The sequence below is a fragment of the Hyperolius riggenbachi genome, chromosome 11 (genome assembly GCF_040937935.1).
Source record: "Hyperolius riggenbachi isolate aHypRig1 chromosome 11, aHypRig1.pri, whole genome shotgun sequence".
Classification (NCBI taxonomy): Eukaryota; Metazoa; Chordata; class Amphibia; order Anura; family Hyperoliidae; genus Hyperolius; species Hyperolius riggenbachi.
The window spans coordinates 53,060,391-53,084,153 of NC_090656.1; the positions used below are offsets into that span (position 1 = coordinate 53,060,391).

A 23,763-nucleotide genomic window follows, 5' to 3' on the forward strand; every position below is an offset into this window, starting at 1 on the left:
TTAGGAGTAGGAGGATAGATACAATTGTTTATCTCATCAGTTTGTTTTTTTCACTTAAGGTTCACTTCAAGGCATTTTTTAATGTCACTTGTGCAAAACTAAAGGAAAGCGGTCAAAACTGCTATTATCAAGACTGAGGTGCCCAGCGTGGCAGCACTAATACAGGGGCTCGGGTGCATCTGTGCAGCCTCATCAACTGATGTGCCTGCCGCCACACTACATTAATGCTGGGAAAAGACTGCCTCTGCCACTGTACTGACAGTCCCTCTGTAAAGACCTAGATCAGGTTCATATTGTCTATACATGTATTTTTAAATGCATTCAATCAAAATGTGCATTAAAAAGCTACAAATAAAATCACATATTGCTGCTGTTCATAGGTGGCTAAGTTCTATGGATAGGTTGTCATTCACTGGGAGTAGCCAAGGCACGCACTGAACTTACACCAACCCCAAGCCATGTGACTGCAGTTACCATGTAAGGCCACATACACACATCAGACCATAGTCTTTTGAAAATGAAAGATCACAGACCAATCTTACCACCCTTCATGTAGTATGAGAGCCATACTCTACACAGTCTATTCTATGGAGCTGAACTCCCCATCAGGAAAAAAATCTTTGCAAGATGCTGCACACACAGATGCTGTACAGACACAAAAGATCAGTATCTGCAAAAGATCTGTTCCTGCCAAAAATCCATTCCTGCAAATTGCATTCATAGTCTATGAGATCTGTAGATTATGATACACACCTTGTTTAACTGACATTCATCTGCAGATTAGACAATCATCTGCAGATCTGAAAATCCATCCTGGTGGATCTGATCTGCAGATGAATGTCAGTTAACCTCCCCGGCGTTCTATTGAGATCGCCAGGGAGGCTGCGGGAGGGTTTTTTTTTAATTAAAAAAAAACGATTTCATGCAGCCAACTGAAAGTTGGCTGCATGAAAGCCCACTAGAGGGCGCTCCGGAGGCGTTCTTCCGATCGCCTCCGGCGCCCAGAATAAACAAGGAAGGCCGCAATGAGCAGCCTTCCTTGTTTGGCTTTCCTCGTCGCCATGGCGACGAGCGGAGTGACGTCATGGACGTCAGCCGACGTCCTGACGTCAGCCGCCTCCGGCTCCAGCCCTTAGCGCTGGCCGGAACTGATTGGTCCGGCTGCGCAGGGCTCGGGCGGCTGGGGGACCCTCTTTCGCCGCTGCTCGCGGCGGATCGCCGCAGAGCGGTGGCGATCAGGCAGCACACGCGGCTGGCAAAGTGCCGGCTGCATGTGCTGCTTTTTATTTGTGGAAAATCGGCCCAGCAGGGCCTGAGCGGCAGCCTCCGGCGGTGATGGACGAGCTGAGCTCGTCCATACCGCTCAGGAGGTTAAACAAGGGGTGTATGATAATCTACAGATCTCATAGACTATGAATGCAATTTGCAGGATCGGATCTTTTGCAGGAACAGATCTTTTGCAGATACTGATCTTTTGAATGTGTGCAGCATCTTTGTGTGCAGCATCTTGCAAAGATTTCTGTCTGATGGGGAGTGCAGCTCCATAGAATAGACTGTGTAGGTATGGCTCTCATACTACATGGAAGGGGGTAAAATTGGTCTGTGATCTTTCATTTTCCAAAGACTATGGTCTGATGTGTGTATGAGCCTTTACTCTCAGGAGGTTGGGTCCAAACTGATGGGGCAGGGAGGAGGAATTCACAAGGTGTAAAAGTACCCTAGTGGCAAGAACCTGGCCACATATGATTTGCTGCAAGGGGAATTACATTTCTAAAGGAGGACTCCACAATATGCTAAATAAAAGTTCCCGTAGTATAGACATTCTGAAAATTAAACCCTGAGTGCCATTTCCTTTGCTTAAACCATGTTTTGAGAAAAATGTTAAAAACAGAATTTCTGATATTAAAAACATTGTATCGAAGAGGGAAGTAAAATTGCCTTTCAAAATGTGATTTGTTTATGTCACCTGCTGTTTTAACAATGAACAAGCAGAGGGCAGCTTTTACTGTCTTTACAGGGAAGTTGGCCACCTGGCCAAAGAGGGACTGCTTACAAATGATAACTTGGGAAGAGCTGAAACTCCATATTCACGGTCACATTTAGGAGAAATGAGATCTGAAATCAGGAAATATTTTTTCTGCTAGTTTCCATCTTTACTCTTTCCCTGTGATGCCAAAAGGGACATCACTTCTGCCCCCCCCCCCCCTTTTTTTTTTTTAACCCAGTTCAGTGTTAATTTTCCTTCCCTATTGCCATACCTTACAGTCCCTCCCAAAGTAGACATCTACATACAACAGGCACTGTGTAAACTCTTCAAACACTTCATAATGCCCTTATCTCATCCAAAATAGGAAGCTTTATGTTATTTGAATGCTGGGATAAGCTTGTTAGGGTGCGCTTTGAGTCCTATGGGAGAAAAGTGCTCTACAAATGTTATTTGTTGTTGTTAGGGTAGCTAAAAGAAAAAAAAAAAAAAACTTCCCACAATCTTGCCGGCACAGTTCCAGCAGGAAAAGGCATCAGGTAAAAAGGAGAAAAAAAAAAAAAGATACATAAGGACCCGTTTTAGAAAAAAAAAAGTTTGCATATATTTTTGGGGCACTATTTTTTTTATTTTTGGATTTTACAACCCCCTTTAAATGCATTTATCATGCATCAAAATGAACCTGATCTAGGATATCAAGATAATCAGCGAACATGACTGGTTTAGGGTATCTGAGGACTGCATATGAACTGGCCTAAAGAACAAAAGCAGTGAGTAATGAACACTAGGCAGCACGTGATTGTTACAATTCCCCACATTCAGCTGGAAACCAATCACCCATCTGGTGTGCTTATTGATTCCCTCCCCTCCCCCCCACCCCCCAAAAAAATCTGTGGTCTAAATACTAGAATTGGTCAAAGCCCACTTCTCCTGGCCCTATCGTACCTGTTATTAAGATTTATTTATTTGCCCCCTTAATTATTAAAAAGTAAACAAAAACACGTAAAAAATAAACTTATACCACACAACAGTAAAGATTGGATGAACCCACTCCCCAATCCCTCATTCAATTGCACTGATCGACAACTCCGGCCTAACGCTTCCTTTTTTCATTCGTAAGATTCCTCCTTACTAATAGTAAGAACACTAGTAAATTAAAAGGCATGGGGGAAGGGGAGGGGAATGTGATTAGCTAGTTTTGGAAGGAATGTACAAGCCTCGGTTGTGGGTGACAAGACCGAGAAGGGGTAACTTGCGCCTAAAGGGGATCTTCAGTTCTCAGACAGTGACAAGGCTAGCGCCGCTTGTAACGCTGCTTCTTCATCGATGCTGTAATCCTGAAAGTGAGAGTTAAAGCATGTCAGTTTGAATGAAATGTAAACATAGATCATACTGTACGCTCTCTTTCCTCGTTCCACAGTTCACCTAATCGAGTCTAAAGAGGGGCTAATACATGCTACACCGACACATTCTTTGACACGAGGAAGCAGTAAACCCCCCGAAATGTGTTGTCTGCTTGTGTCTTATAACATTTTAAAGCTGTATTGTGGTGTGTTTTCTTCAAGGAGGCAAGGCAACCCCCTCCGGTTTTCAACACTTTTATAATCTGGAGCCTTCTACCTCTTTGCATCAGGGTACCCCAGCTTGGTGATAGGTTGGGTATTTTTACCCTTTTCCTCTACCTTTCTTTGGAGTGGGACAACCAAAAATACCAAAAGGTGGACGGGTTAAAGTTCCACTAAAGCTCTATGATTGGTTGTCTCTCAGACAGCCTTCATTTTTGAGTATATCGCATCTTCCACAGCTTTGAGTTTACCACTAATGGTACTACACAATCAGCGCCTCTCAGTACCTCTTTTATACCGGTAGCTATGTTGTTTTTAGGTGGAGTTAGGAATGTGCGATTTGTCATTGCTGCTTTTTGATATATTAAAGTTTGTACAATTTTTTTTGCAACTAGCCCTGTGCTCCCTATACTTCCTTCTTGGACTGTTCTGGGATACACAGAGCACTAACTCATGGCAGCCAATCAGCACTGAGTTTACTATAGGCAAGTGAAATGTAATTGCAATGGATCAGGGCTTGTTTCCACTGTTGCGACGCGATTTCGCCGGCATTCCGACGCTTGTAAAAACGCATGCGGATGCGTTTCCACATGTGTTTTTACCCGCGATTTCGCATGGCAGGGTGCCATGCGAAATTAACCATGACACTGCCAGGGCAAAATAAAATAGAAAAAGGTGCGAAATCGCACGCGAAATCGCGGGTAAAAACGCATGTAACAAACGCATGCGTTTTTACTATTAAATACATTAGCGGCGATTCGCATGCATTCCACTCGCAGGCGAATTCGTTGGCTCTTTTGTGCGTTTTTTTACCGCTGAAAAAAACGCACCTCAACAACGCTACAGTGGAAACAGGCCCATCCACTTGCATTACATGTGCGAATCCGCATGCATTGGACGCATGCGGATTCGCGATAGTGGGAACGAGCCCTCACTTGAATAGAACATTAGGCCATTGCCAGGTGCAGAGCCTTCACACAAATTGAATGTTTCTGCGTTTTTCCTGAACAAAGTACAACGTAGCAAATCTTCGGGCCCGACAATTATATAGCTGGCAAGTGCAGAAGCCTTCACAGAAGTAATGATTGAAGTCAGATGAAGGAGAAGTTAACCTCGTGTGCTATGATAGAAGCACACCTCTGTATTGATATACATACGGCCTCATTACTGACACATATAACAGTGTCAGACCTCAGTTCGGCTGTAGCAGCGTCCCCTGCGCCTTCGCCTCTCTTCCTCCCTTTGCCACATATCACACGAACATTGTGGCCAATTATACGCAACAACTGGCAAGTCCCTGCAGAGTGGATATGCCTATGGGATAAAGAGGTCCCGCTTCCTCTTGAATGCGATGGGCATGCTGCCAGACTGGTGCACGAGAGTGGGGTACCCCATATAAGGGGCTTTGCTGTACAAAGGTTTGAGGTCTGACACCGTATATCTGTCAGTAATGAGGGGGTATGTATATCTATACAGAGGTGTGCTTCTATCATAGCACACGGGGTTGACTTCTCCTTTATCTGACTTCAGTCATTACTTCTGTGAAGGCTTCTGCACTTGCCAGCTATATAATTGTTGGGCCCGAACATTTGCTACATTGTCCAGTTCACTGATCTAAAAGGCGTGCATTCTGATCAGGACTGTAGGGTACCTCTTTTATACCGGTAGCTATGTTGTTTTTAGGTGGAGTTAGGAATGTGTGATTTGTCATTGCTGCTTTTTGATATATTAAAGTTTGTACGATATTTTGCAACTAGCCCTGTGCTCCCTATACTTCCTTTTTGTGCAAGTGCTTTTTTATGGGCGAGACAGGTTGTCTTTGAGGTAGATATCCCGTACACCCTCCTGTTTGTATCCCAGAACAGCCATATAATTCTCTTGATGGAGGCAGGAGTAGACATTGTGATGGATTTGCCTGCACCAGATGCGCACCTCACATGAAAGTACAGGCACAAAGGCATGCTGCGGAATTACCCTTTTACATTTTAGTTTTGCTTAAAGCCAGTGGTTACCAATTAAAAAATAAAAAAGTCAGATACTCACCTGAGAGGGAAGGCTCGGTCCTAATGAGCCTTCCCTCTCCTCTCTCGGTGCTGCGCTGGCTCCCCCGTTCGCGTCCGCCGCCGCAGGGACTTCGGAGGTCTTCGGGAGCACTCGGGCTTCCGAAGACGGGCCGCTCCATACTACGTACGCGCGAGTGCGTCATAGAGGGCGCTCGCGCATGCGTAGTAAGGAGCGGCTCGTCTTCGGGAGCCCGAGTGCTCCCGAAGGCTTCCTGAAAACTCCCTTCGGCTGCGGAAGTGGCAGTATTTGACCGAACTGGTCGAATACTGCTACGGGGGATCCTGCGCGGGACCGGGCACCGGGAGATGAGAGGGAAGACTCATTAGGACCGAGCCTTCCCTCTCCTTAGGTGAGTATCTGACTTTATTTTTTTCATTGGTAAACATTCACTTTAAAGAGACTCTGTAACAAAAAAAAAGTTCCCCTGGGGGGTACTCACCTCTGGAGGGGGAAAGTCTCAGGGTCACAATGAGGCTTCCCCATCTCTGTAGCTGCAGGCAATTCAGTGCTGGCTCCCCCGGTGCGTCCTGCAATCCTGGCTCGACAAGCCTGACAAGACTTGATATATTCACCTTCCCTGGCTCCAGCGGGGGCACTGATGCGGCTCTCAGCAAAGAGATCTCTGTCGGGTCCGCTCTACTACGCAGGCGTAGGAGACTTGCGCCTGCGCAGTAGAGCAGACCGACAGCGATCGGCTATTTCCGCCTATTTCTGAGCGGAGAGCCGATACTGTGCCTGTGCTGGAGCCGGGAAGGAAAATATTTACATCCCCGCTGTTCGGAGGGGCACAGCGAGACCACCGTGGGACACAGAACGACGGGGGAAGCCTCAATAGGAGCTGGAGACTTCCCCCACCTGAAGTCAGTACTCCCCAGGGGAACTTTTTTTAGTTACATGTTTTCTTTAAAAAGAAGTTTTTCTATCAGAGTCTAGGCCCTTTCAATAAGCAGTGGCTGTTTACTAGGGGCAGTTCTGATCAACAAAGATATGTTTACTCTCCTGCTGTAAAGTAGTGCTATAGAGCAATAAGTCCTCTGCAGCAGACCTAGTGCATTCTCTGATACAGAGATCACAAGAAACTGATCAGGAAGTCAGGGAACTAGAAACCAGATTCCTGTCACAACCACTAACTGTCAAAGGAACATTCCCCCATGTCCTGTTAGGGGGAGATGGGAGTCAAATGTCCTTTAATTAACCTAGAAATAAATAATATTCCTTTCTACTATATTTCCATCCTTTCTAAAAATGCCAGTCATATTAAAATTAGCTAGATGGTCACTAGTCACAACCTTGACGTGTCAAGACACGTTTGTCTACCACCTTCTCTCACAAATATATGGATTTATCTAAAATACAACATAATAAAGCCATGGTTGATATCTATGAACAGCAGAGAACAGTAGGAATACACATTTATCATCCTCTGCATGATCTGATGAACTGCTGCAGATATATGACAATTCCAGATGCTTAAAGGGACTCCAAGCTCTAAAAATAAACGAAAATGGTACTCACCTGGGGCTTTCTGCAGCCCACCATAGGTCGGGAGATCCTCCAGGCGTGGTCCTGGCTCCTCTTCTGGTCCTTCCGCCGCATACCTCACTGCTGACACCCGGCCCGTGTGTCGGGCTCCCACTTCGTCATTACGCCAGCTGGTGCCCGTCATCACGGCGGCCGGCGTGACAGTTCTGCGCATGCGTGGTCAAATTGCGCATGCGCAGTACTGTCACACCGGCCGCCGTGATGACGCGCAGCGGCCGGCGTAATGGCGAAGAGCGTCCCCGTTCAGGAAGTGGGAGCCTGACATGGGCGTGGGTGTCTCCAGTGCAGTATGCCGCGGATGGACCGGGAGAAAAGCCTGGACCACGCCGGGGAACCTCCCGACCTACGGTGGGCTGCAGAAAGCCCCAGGTGAGTACCATTTTCATTTATTTTTTAGAGGTCAGAGTACATTTAATATCTCTTTCTCCCTCAGAGTCCTGTGACAGAGTCTGCACATCTCTCATTACAATCTCCACTCCCCAGCAGAGAGATGGTTAAATTTCTGGACACACAGACTGTCAGGGTCCTTCTATGCCAATCCATACCATCAATGATTTGCTAGTCCAGTTGGACCTGGGCTTTTATATTTTGACTATTACCCACAGAACTTTCTATTTTCTTGTTGGACTTACAATCCCCAAGGACATGGCAAATTCATAGACTGCTCAGACTGCATCCAGTTATTTTCACATATTATTTCCATTGATTTTACTATATCAATCTTTTAATTGTTAGATAATTTGACATTTTTCTGTATTCATTTTTATGCATTTTATTATAAAATAAATAAAAATCATTTGTGCTTGTTCTGAATATCCTCTGCAAAGAATCCTGCCTTTCAGAATTTTACTATTTAGAGAGGTTGTTGAAATAACCCTTTTTCCTACAGGACTAGCTAGAGATAGAATTATGTATTTGCACACTAATGCGGATTGGTGGCAACTTACATGATCTCTATACGAAATTGAAGATCATATCAATTGTACATACAAATCAAATTGTATTGTGTGTGGACTGATTAACTTATTACACATGATGATTATACATTACACTGACAATGATCTGTGTTATCCCAGGAAGGGGATAATGTGCACTTGTAAAAACTGCTTAAAGAAATACCAAGGTGACATAATGAGAGACATGTATGTACAGTGCCAAGCACACAAATAACTATGCTGTGTTCCTTTTTTTCTTTCTCTGCCTGAAGGAGTTAAACATAAGGCATGTACGTGACAGTTTCTGTCCAGTTGGGACCTCATCAGACTTTAGCGTAACCCTCATGGATAAGAATTACAGCCATAAAACACTTTCCTGGCAGAAAATGGCTTCAGGAAAGAGATAAAAAGGGTCAATAGTTCCGATTTTAGCTCAATGAATGTCATTTAGTAGCGACAATGAAAACCGGTAAAAACGTAAAAAGTAGACTTAAATATAAAATAAAACTATGAGATATGTAAAAAAAGACATTTTGGGCGAAGGAGGATAGATACAATTGTTTATCAGTTTATTTTCACCTTTGTATTTCTGTTAGTTGTTAAAGGTTCACACACAAATGATACATACCACAAATGTGTCATAAGAGAATTTATGCCGATGGAGAAGATGCTGAAGAAAATTGGCACTCTTATAGCTGGGGTCTCCCCATGGCATTGCTGAACAGATGGGGCAAACCTAAGAGCCACAACACAGAAAATAAGGGATATGGTCATCTCACAACTACAGGAACTGACAAAAAGCACAGCATATTCCAATTCTAGATAGATGCTATTGTCATATTTTTGTTTAGGTCAACGGTGGTCAAACTCTCGCAGGCCACAATGGGTTCTCAAATTTGACAGAGTAGCCAGACCAAGAGTGCAATGCAAAACGAATGACATCTAAAATAAACAAGAGGCGACCATGTGGACTCAAATGTGAATGCTTAAATCATTTCAGTATCAACATTGCACACATTTGTGTCGTTTGCCTCCTGAGATCTTTCATCTTCACGCTGCAGGTTCCAGTGTTTGCAACCACTAAGCTTAGCCTCTAGCATCCTTCCGTAAGAAGACATCCGGTGTATGCACAGGTCAGTGGTTGTGGTAATGAACATGCTCGGCAAGATCCTATGAAGGATCAGGAGCGCAGCCAGACTGAAGAGGCAGCATGCACCGGGCATCTTCTGCCGAAAGGACGATAGTGATTCAGCTGAGTCCTGCAAATACTGGAGCCACAGAGGGGAGAGGGAGGATCTCGGGAGGCAAGACACAAAAGCAAGCAAGCTACTGAAATGAATGACATCTGTGGGTGGGATTAAAAATCTAAATGGGCCGGATATAGCTTGTGGGTCGCAGTTTGTCCAAGCCTGCTCTAGGCCCTACTCGATCTTTCTAACTGATGGAAGAACTTGTCCATCGCCATAACTCAGTCCTGTAAAATGACAGGCACCTCACCTGCGCCCAACACAACTGTACCTGTGCATTGTGGGCAGAAATATTAGATGTTTCCTAGCATGATGTCAGCAATGACATCACCATGTACACAGAACAGGGAAATTAAGGGTTGCTGAGTGGAGGGGGCAGTCATTTACAAGGCTGCTCAGATGGAACACTTTAAAGCAAGCTCTTCAGTGCTCTTGGCTTTTGTAACAGGTCACTACTGCTTACCTCTCCCTGGCCTGGTGGGTCACTGATCTTTGCCCTCACAATATTATGCTCTAGCTTCTGCTAGGGTTACTAAAAGCTGTGATAGGAATCAGTGGCAGCGGTGTAGCAGATACAGAGCCTCCTGTTGGTCTCAGCCCCCCCCCCACTCTTCCCTACAGCCATCAAGCACACATACCACTTTATTGGGGTCACTCCGGTGGTTTTCCATGCAGTGTTTTACAAGCTCCTGTTGGTCCAGGTTCCGGGCCCCGCAGTATGGACACACAAATGTGGACCGGTTGGGAATATTACTGGAACAGAAAATAATAAAATGTAATATCATTAATAAGTGCAGGAAAAAAATATGCTAACATTAAGGCTGGTTTCACAGTGGGACGTTACAGGTGCACGTTAGAGCAGCCTGTAACGCAGCCCACTGCACAGCAATGAAAAATCAATGAGGCTGTTCACAGTGCGGACGTTGCGTTACATTGTAACGCTGCGTCACAAGACAACGTACTGCATGCAGTACTTTGGACGCGGTTGAGCCGCGTTAGACTGCTTGCACATGCTTAGTAATGTTGGGGAGGAGCGGAGAGCGGCCAGGCACATGGCTAATTATTATGCACTGCACGTTGTGACGTGCAGTGTTTACATCCTGGAGCAGCCGCTCTGTGCGGCGATTGGCCGGCGGGACCACGTGATGCCGCATGCGCACAAGAGTGCGCATCACGGCATCACTGACGCCAGAGTGAGCTGCACAACGCGGCTCACTCTGACGTCCAGATCCAGCACCACCAGGCGTTGAGTTAGGGGGACGTTATGCGACCTTAACGCCCCCTCTAACGCAACGTCCTGGTGTGAAATTAGCCTAAGTCTAATAAGTGCAAGAAAAAAAAAATACAAGCTGTACAAACCACACAGATTTTTCTTCACTGTGTGGCATCATGGTGCAATAACAGATTAGCACTCTGAAGGCCCCTAGTTTAGGCACACACACACTTTTAAGGTAGGGGGTCACACTTGCTGAAATAACGTTTTGCTGCATGTGAAAAACACGCACCATCATGTTCGCCATTGAAGTCAACGGATCCTCTCAGAATCTGATTTTTTTTGTGTTCATTTGCACATTTGTTTTCTGCATTTCAAAAGTTGACAGCTTTCTGCTATTCTCCACACAACACGTTCGTTCCCAATTACAATCAAACCATTGCAATCCCATTTTTCAGGACGTGCAACGCAGCAAGCTTAGTGTAAAAGTATCTTAAGTGCTGGAGCTTCCAGTGCACTGCTGTGCTGTGTGTTGTCAGCATTACAGCCGCCTAAACCCTGCCTAAACAGCAAGCTTAGTGTAAAAGTATCTTAAAGGGGAACTGAAGAGAGAGGTATATGGAGGCTGTCATGTTTATTTCCTTTTAGACAATACCAGTTGCCTGGCAGCCCTGCTGATCCTCTGCCTCTAATACTATTAGCCATAGCCCCTGAACAAGCATGCAGCAGATCAGGTGTTTCAGTGGTTCAGACTTATAAGTCTGATCTGACAAGACTAGCTGCATGCTTGTTTCTGGTTTTAATCAGATACTACTGCAGAGAAATAGACCAGCAGGGCTGCCAGGCAACTGGTATTGATGAAAAAGAAATAAACATGACAGCCTCCATATACCTCTCTCTTCAGTTCCCCTTTAAGTGCTGGAGCTTCCAGTGCACTGCTGTGCTGTGTGTTGCCAGCATTACAGCCGCCTAACCCCCCCCCCCCCCCCAACTTCCAGAAATCCACACCAGATGACACCACCACCAGTCCCACTTTATGCTTAAATGTTCTCCCTAAGGTAATACATAAAAAACTATGAAACCACTTCCCTCTCTTTTTCTAGCATTCGCACTATAAGGAACCCCCAAACTAAGCCAAATAAGTCTAAACATAAAAATCTACAAAATCTGCCATTCTACCCTCTAAATTACCCCTTCCACAATAACTCCTAACATAAAAATCTACTCACCCTCAACTGCCTAGCTGTACTCTCCCTCCAATAACATAGCACACTTCAAATGTAAAAGCTATTACCCTTCTATGTCCTAGTAATCGACTCCCACATGAACCCCGCCTCCAAAGTAACCCCTGACTAAATGTTTAGGAAAAAAACCCTATGTACCCTCCCACCCTGAAAAGAAAAAAACGTTCCCACTGTAGCAAAAAATAACCACATAGAAAACTACTCGATCACCTAATTGCCACTTCCTCTGTAATAATCCTTCAAAAAAACTTCTACTAATGTAAAATGAATCCTCCCATTCTAGAAGTCTCTTTCTTACCCCCTCCTTTATTTACTGGATGCTACATCCAGAGAAAGCAGCTGATCTAAAGCCAAAACAGCTTGCCACTTGAGAGCACAAAGGGTAAAGAGGGTAACATCTACAAGAGGTGTAGATAAAATTTGATTAAAAAAAAAACCAAACTTTAAATTTGAATTAAAATCACAAAAAAAAAACTTAAAAAAGATGAGGTGGCTTACCTCAAAAGACAAAAAGATTGATTGAGCACAGACAACACATTTCGCGAGTCACAGGTTGGAGAGGATTCTCCTAGCCCCACTTATGTGACACCAATGTGAGAGCCTATCTTTTTAACCTAAGAGAGAGACCACATCCAGATTGCCTGGATACCCCGAGTGGAGTTGGGTTCATTGTCCCCACTGCTTCCAGAGGTTGGTTGCACCTGTGCAACCCACGTTTGTGAGTAGCCATTTCATCACACCAAATAATATCAATTCTACCTATACATACTGCACTATCAGGGCTCCCGTTGTGTATTTATCTCTACAGGGTGTCCAGGCACACCACCTTTTCCTTGCCACTAGAGAGATCGGCTTTGATTTGGGCAAGTATAAAAAAAAGGTTATGTCAAAACACGCAATACAACCAAGAGGCCCTACTGCTAATAACATACTTGCATAAGGTCTTACCTACAATCATGATTATGTTACAGTTTGTACATAGCACATTTTGTGCTTCATGCAATCAGCTGTGAATTAGTACCTGGGAATAGGTTGAGAGGTTGGAACAACTGGAACAAACTTTGGACAGTTGGCCATCTGTTCTTGCACCTTGGCACATGAAGAAATGTGGGATCTCATCTTTGCGAGTGTGACCTGTGTGGGAAACACAGCACTAACTGATATGTCCATTGCAATCCAGCCACAAACCCGATGGTAGAGCGCCACCTGGCAAATCTTTTCATATACACCTTCAAAACTACGGTATTATATCTGGCCACCAACCCGACAGAGAAGTGGCATCTGTCACAACCTTTCATACACACCCTAAAGGTTATTATATCCAGCCACCAACCCAATAGAGGAGTGCCACCAACCACATCCTTTCCTATACACCCTCAAAGACCATCATTTCCAGCAACCAACCCAGCAGAGGAATGCCAATTGCCACATCTTTTCATATACACCCTCAATATCATATCCAGCCACCAACCCAACAGAGGAGTGCAACCCGCCACATCCTTTCATATACACCTTCAATACCATCATATCCAGCCACTAACCCAACAGAGGAGTGCCACCTGCCACACCCTCTCAAATACACCCTCAAGACTATCATATCCAGCCGCCAACTCAACAGAGGAGCATCACCTGCCACATCCTTTCATTATACACCCTCAAGACTATTATATACAGCCGACAACCCAAGAGAGGATCGCCATCTGCCACATCTTTTTATATACACCCTCAGGACCATCATATCCAGCCACCAACCCAACAGAGTAGTACTACCTGCCACATCCTTTCAAATACCTCCTCAATACTGTTATATCCAGTCACCAACCTAAGAGAGGAGGATCACTTGCTAAATCCTTACATATGCATACGTATGTACACGTTGCTGGGGAGTTGGGTGGGCCAAATGACGGCTCTCCCTGCTACTCAAAACTACCCGGCCCCATTAAATACTAATCCTCCTCTGAGTTGTGCAACCGCCGGAGCTCCGCACTACCCTTACCTGCCCCGCAACAGTATTACTGCTATGGAGCGTCTACTTTCAGTGCTCAACGCTGAGCGCCGAAACTATACACCCTCAAGACAATCATATCCAGCCACCAACCCAGCAGAGGAGCCCAACCTGCCACATCCTTTCATATACACTCTCAAGACAATCATATCCAGCCACCAACCCAGCAGAGGAGCCCAACCTGCCACATCCTTTCATACACACTTTGAAGACTATTATATACAGGTACCAACCAAAGAGGGAAGGATCATCTGCTACATCCTTTCATACACACCTTCAAGGCTATTATATGTGGTGTTGCAGTGACTTACATAAAAGGCAGTACATATCTTGATTGGTAATAATTAACCAAAAATTAACTAGGTTATTAAATCATTGATTTACATCTGAAATCACTAATTTAGATCTCACTCCATGTTCTGAGGCTAAAGCATCCTTTAAAGAGACACTGAAGCGAAAAAAAATATATGATATAATGAATTGGTTGTGTACTATGAATAATTACTAGAAGATTAGCAGCAAAGAAAATATTCTCATATTTTTATTTTCAGGTATATAGTGTTTTTTCTAACATTGCATCATTCTATAATATGTGCACATTACACAACACTCAGCATTCAAAATGATTCTTTCAGAGCAGTCTGAACTAATGACCTCTCCTCTGGCAGAGAAAAAGTAAAAAATTAACTAACAGTTGAGATAATAAAAGTCAGATAACAGCCCTCTCCACGACTTTGAAAGTCGTAGAGCTTAATGGCTTTTTTGCATAGAGATAACAACTGGAGTTTCTTAAATCTTCCTGTACTGGAAACAATTACACTGATGTATCTGATCTCAATGTTTTATTTCTTAGCTGTACTACACATACAAATCATAATATCATAATTTTTTTTTCGCTTCAGTGTCTCTTTAAGCCCCATCTACACCTTACGATTCTTTGTGCGATTACGATTCTATTTACGATCCAATTAAATCCGACATGTCCAATCGGGATTAGATTCAATTTGCCATTGTTTTGCAATGGCAAATCGAATTTAATCGAATCCTTATCGGATATGTCGGATTTAAATCGGATCGTAAATAGAATCGTAATCGAATCACACAAAGAATCGTATGGTGTAGATGGAGCTTTAAAGGGACAAATAGCCCACAATTGAAATAGGGAGTATACTCCAGACTTTGGACAGTGTGGTTATCTGAAGAAAAAACTAAATGTATGTTATAAGCTAAGTGGTATGAAACTCATATTTCATCTGTGGTGTAAAGCAGAATAAAACTAATAGGGGGAAAAAAATAAATAAAAAATGATATGACTGGTTCCCAAGTTACTAGAATAGTTTCAATGCTTACTTCACTCAGGAGCTAAGTGATAAGATTGCAGTTGTCAACTATCAGATTGTTGAGCTGAGTAAATAAAGCAGTAAAGCTTGTGCTGTATCAAGGGGAGGGGGAGCAGAGAACTTTCCCTGCTTTATTTGCTCAGAAATGACTTAACTACAAAACAATCTGATAATGAGCCCAGCAACCAGCAATGCTATCAATTAGCTTCAGTCAACTCATCCTTGGAGCCCGCAATGATCAGCCACTTGTCTTTCTCTCCTTCCCTCTAGTGCTGGTCGCCTCTGTAATGACACGAGGAGGAAGTACTGGCACTAGAGGGAAGCCAGTACTTCCTGGTCGCGTCATTACAGATGCAACCAGCACTAGAGGAAAGGAGAGAGAGAGAGAGACAAGTAGAGGAAATGAGAGCGAGAGAGACAAGTAGAGGAAAGAAGAGAGAGAGACAAGTAGAGGAAAGGAGAGAGAGACAAGCAGCTGATTGCACAGGTTCCAAGGATCAGGTGAGTGATGCCCGCAGCGGCTGGCACTGCTTAATTACATTGAAGGAGCAGAAGAGTGCAGGAGGACATCAGGCACACGGAGGGGGACAGCAGCTCATCACCACGGGCATCAGGTCAGGTGAGTGATATCCTCGGCTACCACCACTAATTACTTTTAACAGGGGAGCGGAGCAGAACACTGGGGACAATACAGGGAGCCCCCCAACATCGTGGCTGGTCGGCGGTTCATATTCAACGGGTGATCGTACATTGGGGACTCCCTGTATTTGGACTAAAGTAGCATGCGCCGTATAGTCCGAAAAATATGGTACTTTATTTTGCTGAGCTGTGCTATTTTCAGACTTGTTTATAAATGCAATTTATCAGGCACAAAGCCCCACTGATCTGGGTTGAAAAGACTATGCTTGGATTTAGACCTTCTTTATGAACCTGTAGGAATCTATCTTTCCTGGATGCTTTTTCTTCTTGGGAAGTAGTAGAAGAGCTTCTCACAGGGTTTTTGACAGCTTACCCTTTCCCAGGGAGTCTTTAGACATCGCTAAGGCCGGGTTTCCACTGCTGAGAATCCGGGCCGATTCTCCGCCCACGAATTCGGATGAATATCAGCAGCCTATAGAAGTCTATGAGAGCCATCCGAATTTGTGGCCGAGGAAAAATCTTAGGCCCTGCAGCATAATTTCGTGCGTAGCTGTCCGAATCCCATAGCCGCGCATAGCGCGGCTAGAGGGATTCGGCTGTGAGAGGCAGCAGCTGTGCCGGCATCGCGTCTCGCAAGACGCATGCCGCCGCACAAATGGAAACCTAGCCTTACAGATATTTAGAGAAGTGCTCTGAAAGCAACATCTTCAATTTGATTGGGAGCCCGTTCACTCTGTGACCTACTGTATGTGACAGGGAAAGTAGTAACAGGCTCCGCTGTTTTGTCTTCTGTTCTAGTATTATCTAAGGGCTAGTGCACACCAAAATTTCTATTGCAATCACTAGTGTTTAGCGATTTTGTGAAGCGATTTTCAGAGCGGTTTTTGAATGAATGCGCTCTTTTGCTCATTCATTCAAGCTGAATTGCTCCCCAAAAAATGCTACATGCTGAGCGTTTGCGATTTTAGAAAAATCACAACACTGCTGTGGGAACACCCCCATAGTTTCATTAGCCAAGCGCTTTTCAAAGTGCTGGCGATCTGAAACCTGCTCAGGAGCGCTCTTGGTGTGCACCAGCCCTAAGTAAGCTTTATAGCATTCAGTCAATATTGGGAAATCCAGTTCAGGCCACAGCAGTTCTTTTACCTGAGCGGGAAACAGAATTTGATATTACACACTAAATAGACAATTCCCTTGAAGTCGTAGTAATGTATTGGTTCAATCCCAGGATATGCCGGTGCCGTACAGATTTCTGTGCAGGATTAATTTTTGATAGCAAGGCTAGAATCTGTCTTATTTTCTGGTTTGGTTTTGTGAAAACCCAGTTCCGAATTTCCTTCAGACAGAAAAGGAAAGACTGGCAGCTCTGTAGTCAAATCTTTCCCATTTACCTCAGAGGAATCTTTAATGAACTTCTGTTCAGCGGCTTCTGTTTTGAGCTGTCACTTTCAGTTTGTGTAGAATTTGTTTTCACCTCAAGAGGCAACTGTCCCTGGATAGAAATTTTAAACTAATCTTACTCTTTTGCTATTTCACTGCTACAAAGCAACACAGCAGAAATTCTGTAGTGGATTTAAAATGATACTTACCCCGGTAATGGGAAGCTTCTGAATAGTTCAGATGATTCCCATATTTGTTTTACGCCACCGATCCAGCGAAAGGTCTATCTAAATAGGAATGGTCAATGAGATTTTGAGTTGATGCAGGATTATGCAAACTTTGTATGCAAATTCATACAGCTTGAAAATCCAATTTACCTCAGCAGCATTTAATTGGTTTGTTTTCAAGCTGCATAAATTTGCATACTGTTGCATCAACTTGAAATTATTTGCATATCATTGACCCCCTTCCTTCTTCTAAACTTATTAAACTGGAGCCCAACAAGTAAGCTGCTTCTGGCGGTTGCATCCAGACCAGGCATGCGTGTGTTGGGTCTGCACGTGTCCAGCCGAACAACGCTGCTTGCATGTTCCCCGCTCTCTCTGTTAAAGAGAAACTCCGACCAAGAATTGAACTTTATCCCAATGAGTAGCTGATACCCCCTTTTACTTGAGAAATCTATTTCTTTTCACAAACAGACCATCAGGTGGCTCTGTATGACTGGTATTGTGGTGAAACCCCTCCCACAAGAAGCTCTGAGTACCGAGGTACTTCTGGCAGTTTCCTGTCTGTGAACCCTGTTGCATTGTGGGAAATAGCTGTTTACAGCTGTTTCCAACTGCCATAACAGCACGCTGCACATACATCAGCATCCAGCAGTAAAAATGTCACCATGTAATAAATGTCAGAATATAAATCAGGGATTTAAAATATTTTACAATGGGCAAACACTGACTAAATCATTTATACATAATTACTGTAAAAATTAAGCACTTTTTTATTACATTATTTTCACTGGAGTTCCTCTTTAAGGAATGAAGAGATAAGAGAACTCTCTCACTGTGTCATAGCAAGTTTACTCTTGCCTTAGCATGATCTTAGTGAATTGAGGCCATTGTATTTATTATTTTCCGGATCATAAAGTTCACTTCATGACTGACGTCAGGAAGTGAAAAAACAATCGCTCTGCAAAAGCGCTTAGAAAAGCGCTTAAAGGACTTACGAGGCCAACATATATATATATATATATATATATATATATATATATATATATATATATATATATATATATATATATATATATATATATATATATATATATATATATATATATATATATATATATATATATATATATATATATATATATATATATATATATATATATATATATATATAAAAAAAAAGTCTACGTTAAGTACCTGCGTCTCTTTAAAAGACACGGAGGACGCCATCCGCGCCCTCCGTGTCGTTCCGCCGGGTCCCCGCCACTCAACAGTTTCAGTTGGCTGCATGAAATAGTTTTTTTTTTATTTAAAAAAAACCCTCCCGCAGCCACCCTGGCGATTTAATCAGAACGCCAGGGTGGTTAAGAGACTCTGTAACTTCAAAAAGATCCCCTGGGGGGTACTCACCTCGGGTGGGGGAAGCCTCCGGATCCTGATGAGGCTTCCCACGCCGTCCTCCGTCCCTCGGGGGTCTCGCTGCAGCCCTCTGAACAGCCGGCGACAGGCCCGACTGTAATTTCAATATTTACCTTTGCTGGCTCCAGCGGGGGCGCTGTGGCTGCTTTCGGCTCGGAAATAGACGGAAATACCCGATCTCCGTCGGGTCCGCTCTACTGCGCAGGCACCGGAGACTTGCGCCTGCGCAGTACAGCGGACCAACGCCGATCGGGTATTTCCGCCTACTTCGGAGCCGACAGCCGTCAGAGCGCCTGCGCAGGAGCCAGGAAGGTAAATATTACGTCACGGCTGTACGGAGAGCTGCAGCGAGACCCCCGTGGGACAGAGGACGGCGTGGGAAGCCTCAATAGGATCCTAAGGCTTCCCCCACCCGAGGTGAGTACCCCCCAGGGGACGTTTTGCCGTTACAGTTCCTCTTTAAGAAAACTGTTCAACGCAGAGAGGTACCCATTAAGGATAGCATATTTTCATCAAATGCAATATTTCAATGCAATATTTACAATCGATTTGTATGGAAAACAGTGCAGTGTTTGGTGAAAATTGATGTGAAATGATTCTTTGGTCGTTTGGAACGTAGAGTTCAGTCTATGCGAAAGCTGGATTTTACAATGATATCTGAAGAGAGACGATGCCCTAATCGACCTATTTATGGGAACAAACGATAACTACCTTCCGATTACTTTCGACCGTAAAAAGTGAGTCAAAAGATGACATCTGATGAAAAAACTGTAGCGTTAACGGGCACCTTTACACTGCCGTTACAGTACCACTAAAGAAGACATTTTATTTGTATAAAGTTCTACAAAGTGCTTTACCTTCTTACTGCAGCCTCTGCAAGGAGCTTTATATGAAGAAAGCTGTTTGTCTACATTGGAAGCTTTTTCCACCTTCTTTGGGTCAAAGGGCATACGACAAAGCGGACAGAGAGGGGACGGCACCTGGAGACATGGCTGCAAACACTCTCCACAAAACCTGCAGGAGAAATCAACAGAACACACCCAGGCTATCAATCATGTTAATATAGCGCTTTACTAAAACACAGTTGGCACAGAAAGTTCATCCCAAATACACTATCTCCTACAGCAATCAGGTGCTATTTGTCACAGCACCAGCTCTGACAGGCTTGGAGAAAGCAGAGGAGCTGCCTGTCCTTTCTCTGTGGCAACGGGATTATGAACTGAGGTTGTTACAATTAGCATGAAAAAAATCTATCACTCTTAAAAAGGAACCTGAAGCAAGAGGGCTATTGAGGCTGCCATATTAATTTCCCTTTAAGCAATACCAGTTGCCTGGCAGTCCTGCTGATCCTCTGCCTTTCATACTTTTAGCCATAGACTGTGAACACACATGCAGATCAGGTGTTTCGGACATTATTGTCAGATCTGGCGAGATTAGCCGCATGCTTGTTTCTAGTGTACGGAGAGCTGCAGCGGAGAGCCTTCTGTCATGCTGCCCCTACTCTTTGGAACTCCCTACCACACCCAGTAAAGACAGCACCATCCCTGGAGCTATTCAAATCCAGACTGAAAAGCCACCCTGGCATTTCCAGATTTATAAAATTCTTCCTCTGTACCACGATGGTCGGAGCCATGCTTATGCGCTTTGAGTCCCACGGGAGAAAAGCGCTTTACAAATGTTATTTGTTGTTGTTGTTGTAGTGTGATTCAGACATTTCTGAAGCCAAAGACACCAGCAGGGCTGCCAGGCAACTAGTAGTGTTTAAAATGAAATAAGTATGACAGCCTCCATATACTTCTCAATTCAGGTTCCCTTTAAAGAGACACTGAAGCGAAACAAAACTTACGATATAATGAACTGTATGTGTAGTACGGATAATGAATAGAACATTAGTAGCAAAGTAAAGTCTCATTTTTATTTTTAGTTATATAGCTTTTTTTTTTAAATAACTGCATCATTCTCTAACATTTGTAGTTTACAAACAACACTCTTTATTTTAACCTGCCTGGTGTTCTGATTCCCGCGGTCCTGCAGCCGCGGGAACGTTTTTTGCAATTCTTTTTTTAATCATGTAGCTAGCCTAGCACTAGCTACATGATTCTGCCCTCCCTGCTTCCTCCCTCCCACCCCTCCGATCACCGCCGACGCAAAGACCCGTCCGGAAATCCCGTTCTGAACAGGATTTCCTTCAGGGCTGCCCCCGTCGCCATGGTGACAAACGCTGTGACGTCACAGGGAGTCCCGATCCACCCCTCAGCGCTGCCTGGCACGGATTGGCCAGGCAGCGCACGGGGTCTCGGGGTGGGAGGGGGTTTGGAGCCTGATCGGGTAGGACACGCAGCAAGCAAATAGTCCCAGCGGGGCCTGAGCGGTGACCTCCGGCGTCTCTCGTCCAGAACGCCAGGGAGGTTAAACTATGAAACAGAGCAAAGCTAATGACCCTTTGAACTTCTGTGCAGTAAAATCATATCTGAAATTGTATTTCATTGTTTCTTTGATCTTTTAAGTGCTTTAGAAAATAGCATTGCTCTCTGACTAAAGGCCGCCTTTCCACGGACTGTTCAACTGTGTGCTCAGCAAGCAGTTGCTAGGCTGCAGTGAGCCATTGTGAGAGCTTGCCTACCAACAGTCTGTGGAAAGGAGGCCTAAAGCAGTTGGAGAGCTCAGAGAAGCTCTTTTGCATATATAACAAATGAAGTTTCTTAACCCTTCTTGTACTGGAAACAATAGGAGACTCATATCTGTGCTACTAATATTCTACTTCTTAGCTCTACTACACATACAATTCATTATATCATAAGTTAATTTTCACTTCAGATTCCCTTTAAAGTATAGAAACCATTTTACAGATTAGCCAATATGTTCAATGCAATCAATACATTAAATCTAAAAATAAATGAATTTATAGTTAGAATTGTAATAACGTAAATATTGACCATCATGGCTGTTTTTTAGACCACAGATGTCAAACACAAGACCCGTGGGCTGAATGCGGCCCTACTTGCCATTTTATGTGACCCTCGAGAGCGTCTAACGTCCACTGTAAGCAGCAAAAGGAACACAGCACACTGCCTTCTAGTGCCACCCACTGGTGACAGTGTTTCTGACTGAATTATTGTCAGTTTGAGCTGGGTACAGAAATAACCCACTGAACCACCTCCAAAAAGTAAATCAAGGGCTGGTGCACACCAAGAGCGCATTTCACTTAGCCAGCGCTTTGAAAAGCAATTGGCTATGAAACCCTTTGAGGGCGTTCCTACAGCAGCATTGTGTTTTTTTCAAAGTTGCTACATGTAGCATTGTTTGGAGCGATTCAGCTTGAATGAGCAAAAACGCCCATTCATTCAAACATCAATCTGAAAACTGTTACACAAAATCGAAAATTGCTAAGCGATAGCTATTTTGGTGTGCACTAGGCCATACACACACATCCCTACACGCCTTTACCCCCTCTGACAAAATCACCCCACATAGCAGAATAGCACACGGAAACGTGTAAGGTTTGCCTGCTCCAGCACTGCATTGTGTCTAGTCTGTTCTTTCTGGCAGTCGCATGCTCTGTGCTTCCATACGTCCTCCCGATCATGTGACATTCAGAGCCAGAGGTATGCAGCATAGAGTGTGTAGCTGGCGGGACGATCAGAGAAGACCCGAGGCAGCATTGGAGCAGGTAAATATTAAACTGCTCCTCTGCAGAAGGGGGTGGAGCGGACCTCCCATGGTCACTAAAGTTAACTCGCATATTCTGAGACTGTTCAATAAATGTTACATTTTAATAAATAATTTGGCCCGCGACTTAGACTATGTTGTAGATTTCACACCTTATGTGAATGAGTTTGACACCCCTACTTCAGATAAAGGATCAGTATTTTGACTGGGGGTGGGGATGGAAAAGCTGATAGACAGGCCATGTGGCGACTTCTTTGCCAACAGATGCATGTACTTATAATATACATACACATCATTGGTCCAAAACCACTCCCTGATGAACAGTTTTAATATAATCCATTATTTGCTTGTCTAAACAAATATGAGGACCTTTGACTGCCTATTGTCTACAAACATCGCTTCCAGAACCCTGGCTATATTGTATACACTGTACATCAGGTCCAGTTCTGCTGCACTGCCAGCTTCCTCATTCATCTGTGCTCACTACAAAAATCTGTGTGAGGGCTGGTGCACACCAAGAGCTTTTCTCCCAAACGCAAACATGGGTCCTGCAGCATTTCTGCTGATTTCTGAGGCGATTCAGCCTCAATGTTAAGTATAGGAAAGTGGAAAATCACTCTGAAAAGTACTAGATCAGAGCGATTTCTCAAGCGTTTATGTTACAGAAGCTGTTCAGCTCCAGCTCTACTGCCCGTTCTCACTTAAAATCGCAAAATGGCAGCGCTTAGAGCTACCGTTTTGCGCAGTGATTTTACTGCAATTAGTGCGGTAAAACCCCGTTCCCACTTCCGCAATCAGCGCTTTTATAGCACTGTACCGCGATCGCTCCCGAATCGTGGGAAAAAATGCTGCATGCTACGTGTTTGCGATTGGCGTTAACCGCGGAACACCCGCGATTGGCGCCCATCATGGCAGTGAGAACACTGCCATAGAGTAATTAAGCACTAGCGCTTTAAAAAGCGCTAGCGCTTTAGCGATTAGCGGGAATCGCCCGCTAATCGCCTAAGTGTGAAAGAGCCCTTAAAAAATAAAACGCTACACAAAAACGCTCCTAAAATCCCTAGGCACATGCCTTAAAAAAAAAAAATCACTTAAAAGCACTGAGCATTTACTATTACGCTAGCTCTTTTTGATGTGCACTGACCCTGAAATACTCGCATATCTATGATCTATAGCGATGTCTGATCACTGCTTCCTGTTTGACACTTCTTCCTTGTGTATATGCATAGACAGTAGCAGGAGGGATAGCAGAATAAAGTAAGCAAAGTTTTGGGATAGAGCAGTACCGGTATT

At 44.1% G+C, this 23,763-nt stretch overlaps 1 protein-coding gene across 5 annotated transcripts in view; it reads right to left on the minus strand.

Annotated features, from left to right (window-relative positions):
- Window positions 1–2,931: 2,931 nt before the first annotated feature.
- RNF166 (ring finger protein 166) overlaps window positions 2,932–23,763 on the minus strand; it is a 43,153-nt gene continuing 22,321 nt past the window's right edge. For 3 of the 5 annotated variants that reach the window (XM_068261565.1, XM_068261567.1, XM_068261568.1), the window contains exons 2-6: window positions 19,659–19,815; window positions 12,816–12,928; window positions 9,976–10,090; window positions 8,719–8,826; window positions 2,932–3,321 (exon numbers count right to left, since the gene is read on the minus strand). In XM_068261565.1, coding sequence (XP_068117666.1) covers window positions 3,256–3,321; window positions 8,719–8,826; window positions 9,976–10,090; window positions 12,816–12,928; window positions 19,659–19,815 — 559 coding nt within the window. In that variant the 3' untranslated portion in view covers window positions 2,932–3,255. Of the gene's footprint in view, window positions 3,322–8,718; window positions 8,827–9,975; window positions 10,091–12,815; window positions 12,929–17,169; window positions 17,271–19,658; window positions 19,816–23,763 lie in introns of those variants that run through there. The other 2 variants (XM_068261566.1, XM_068261569.1) reach the window with 2 other exon arrangements.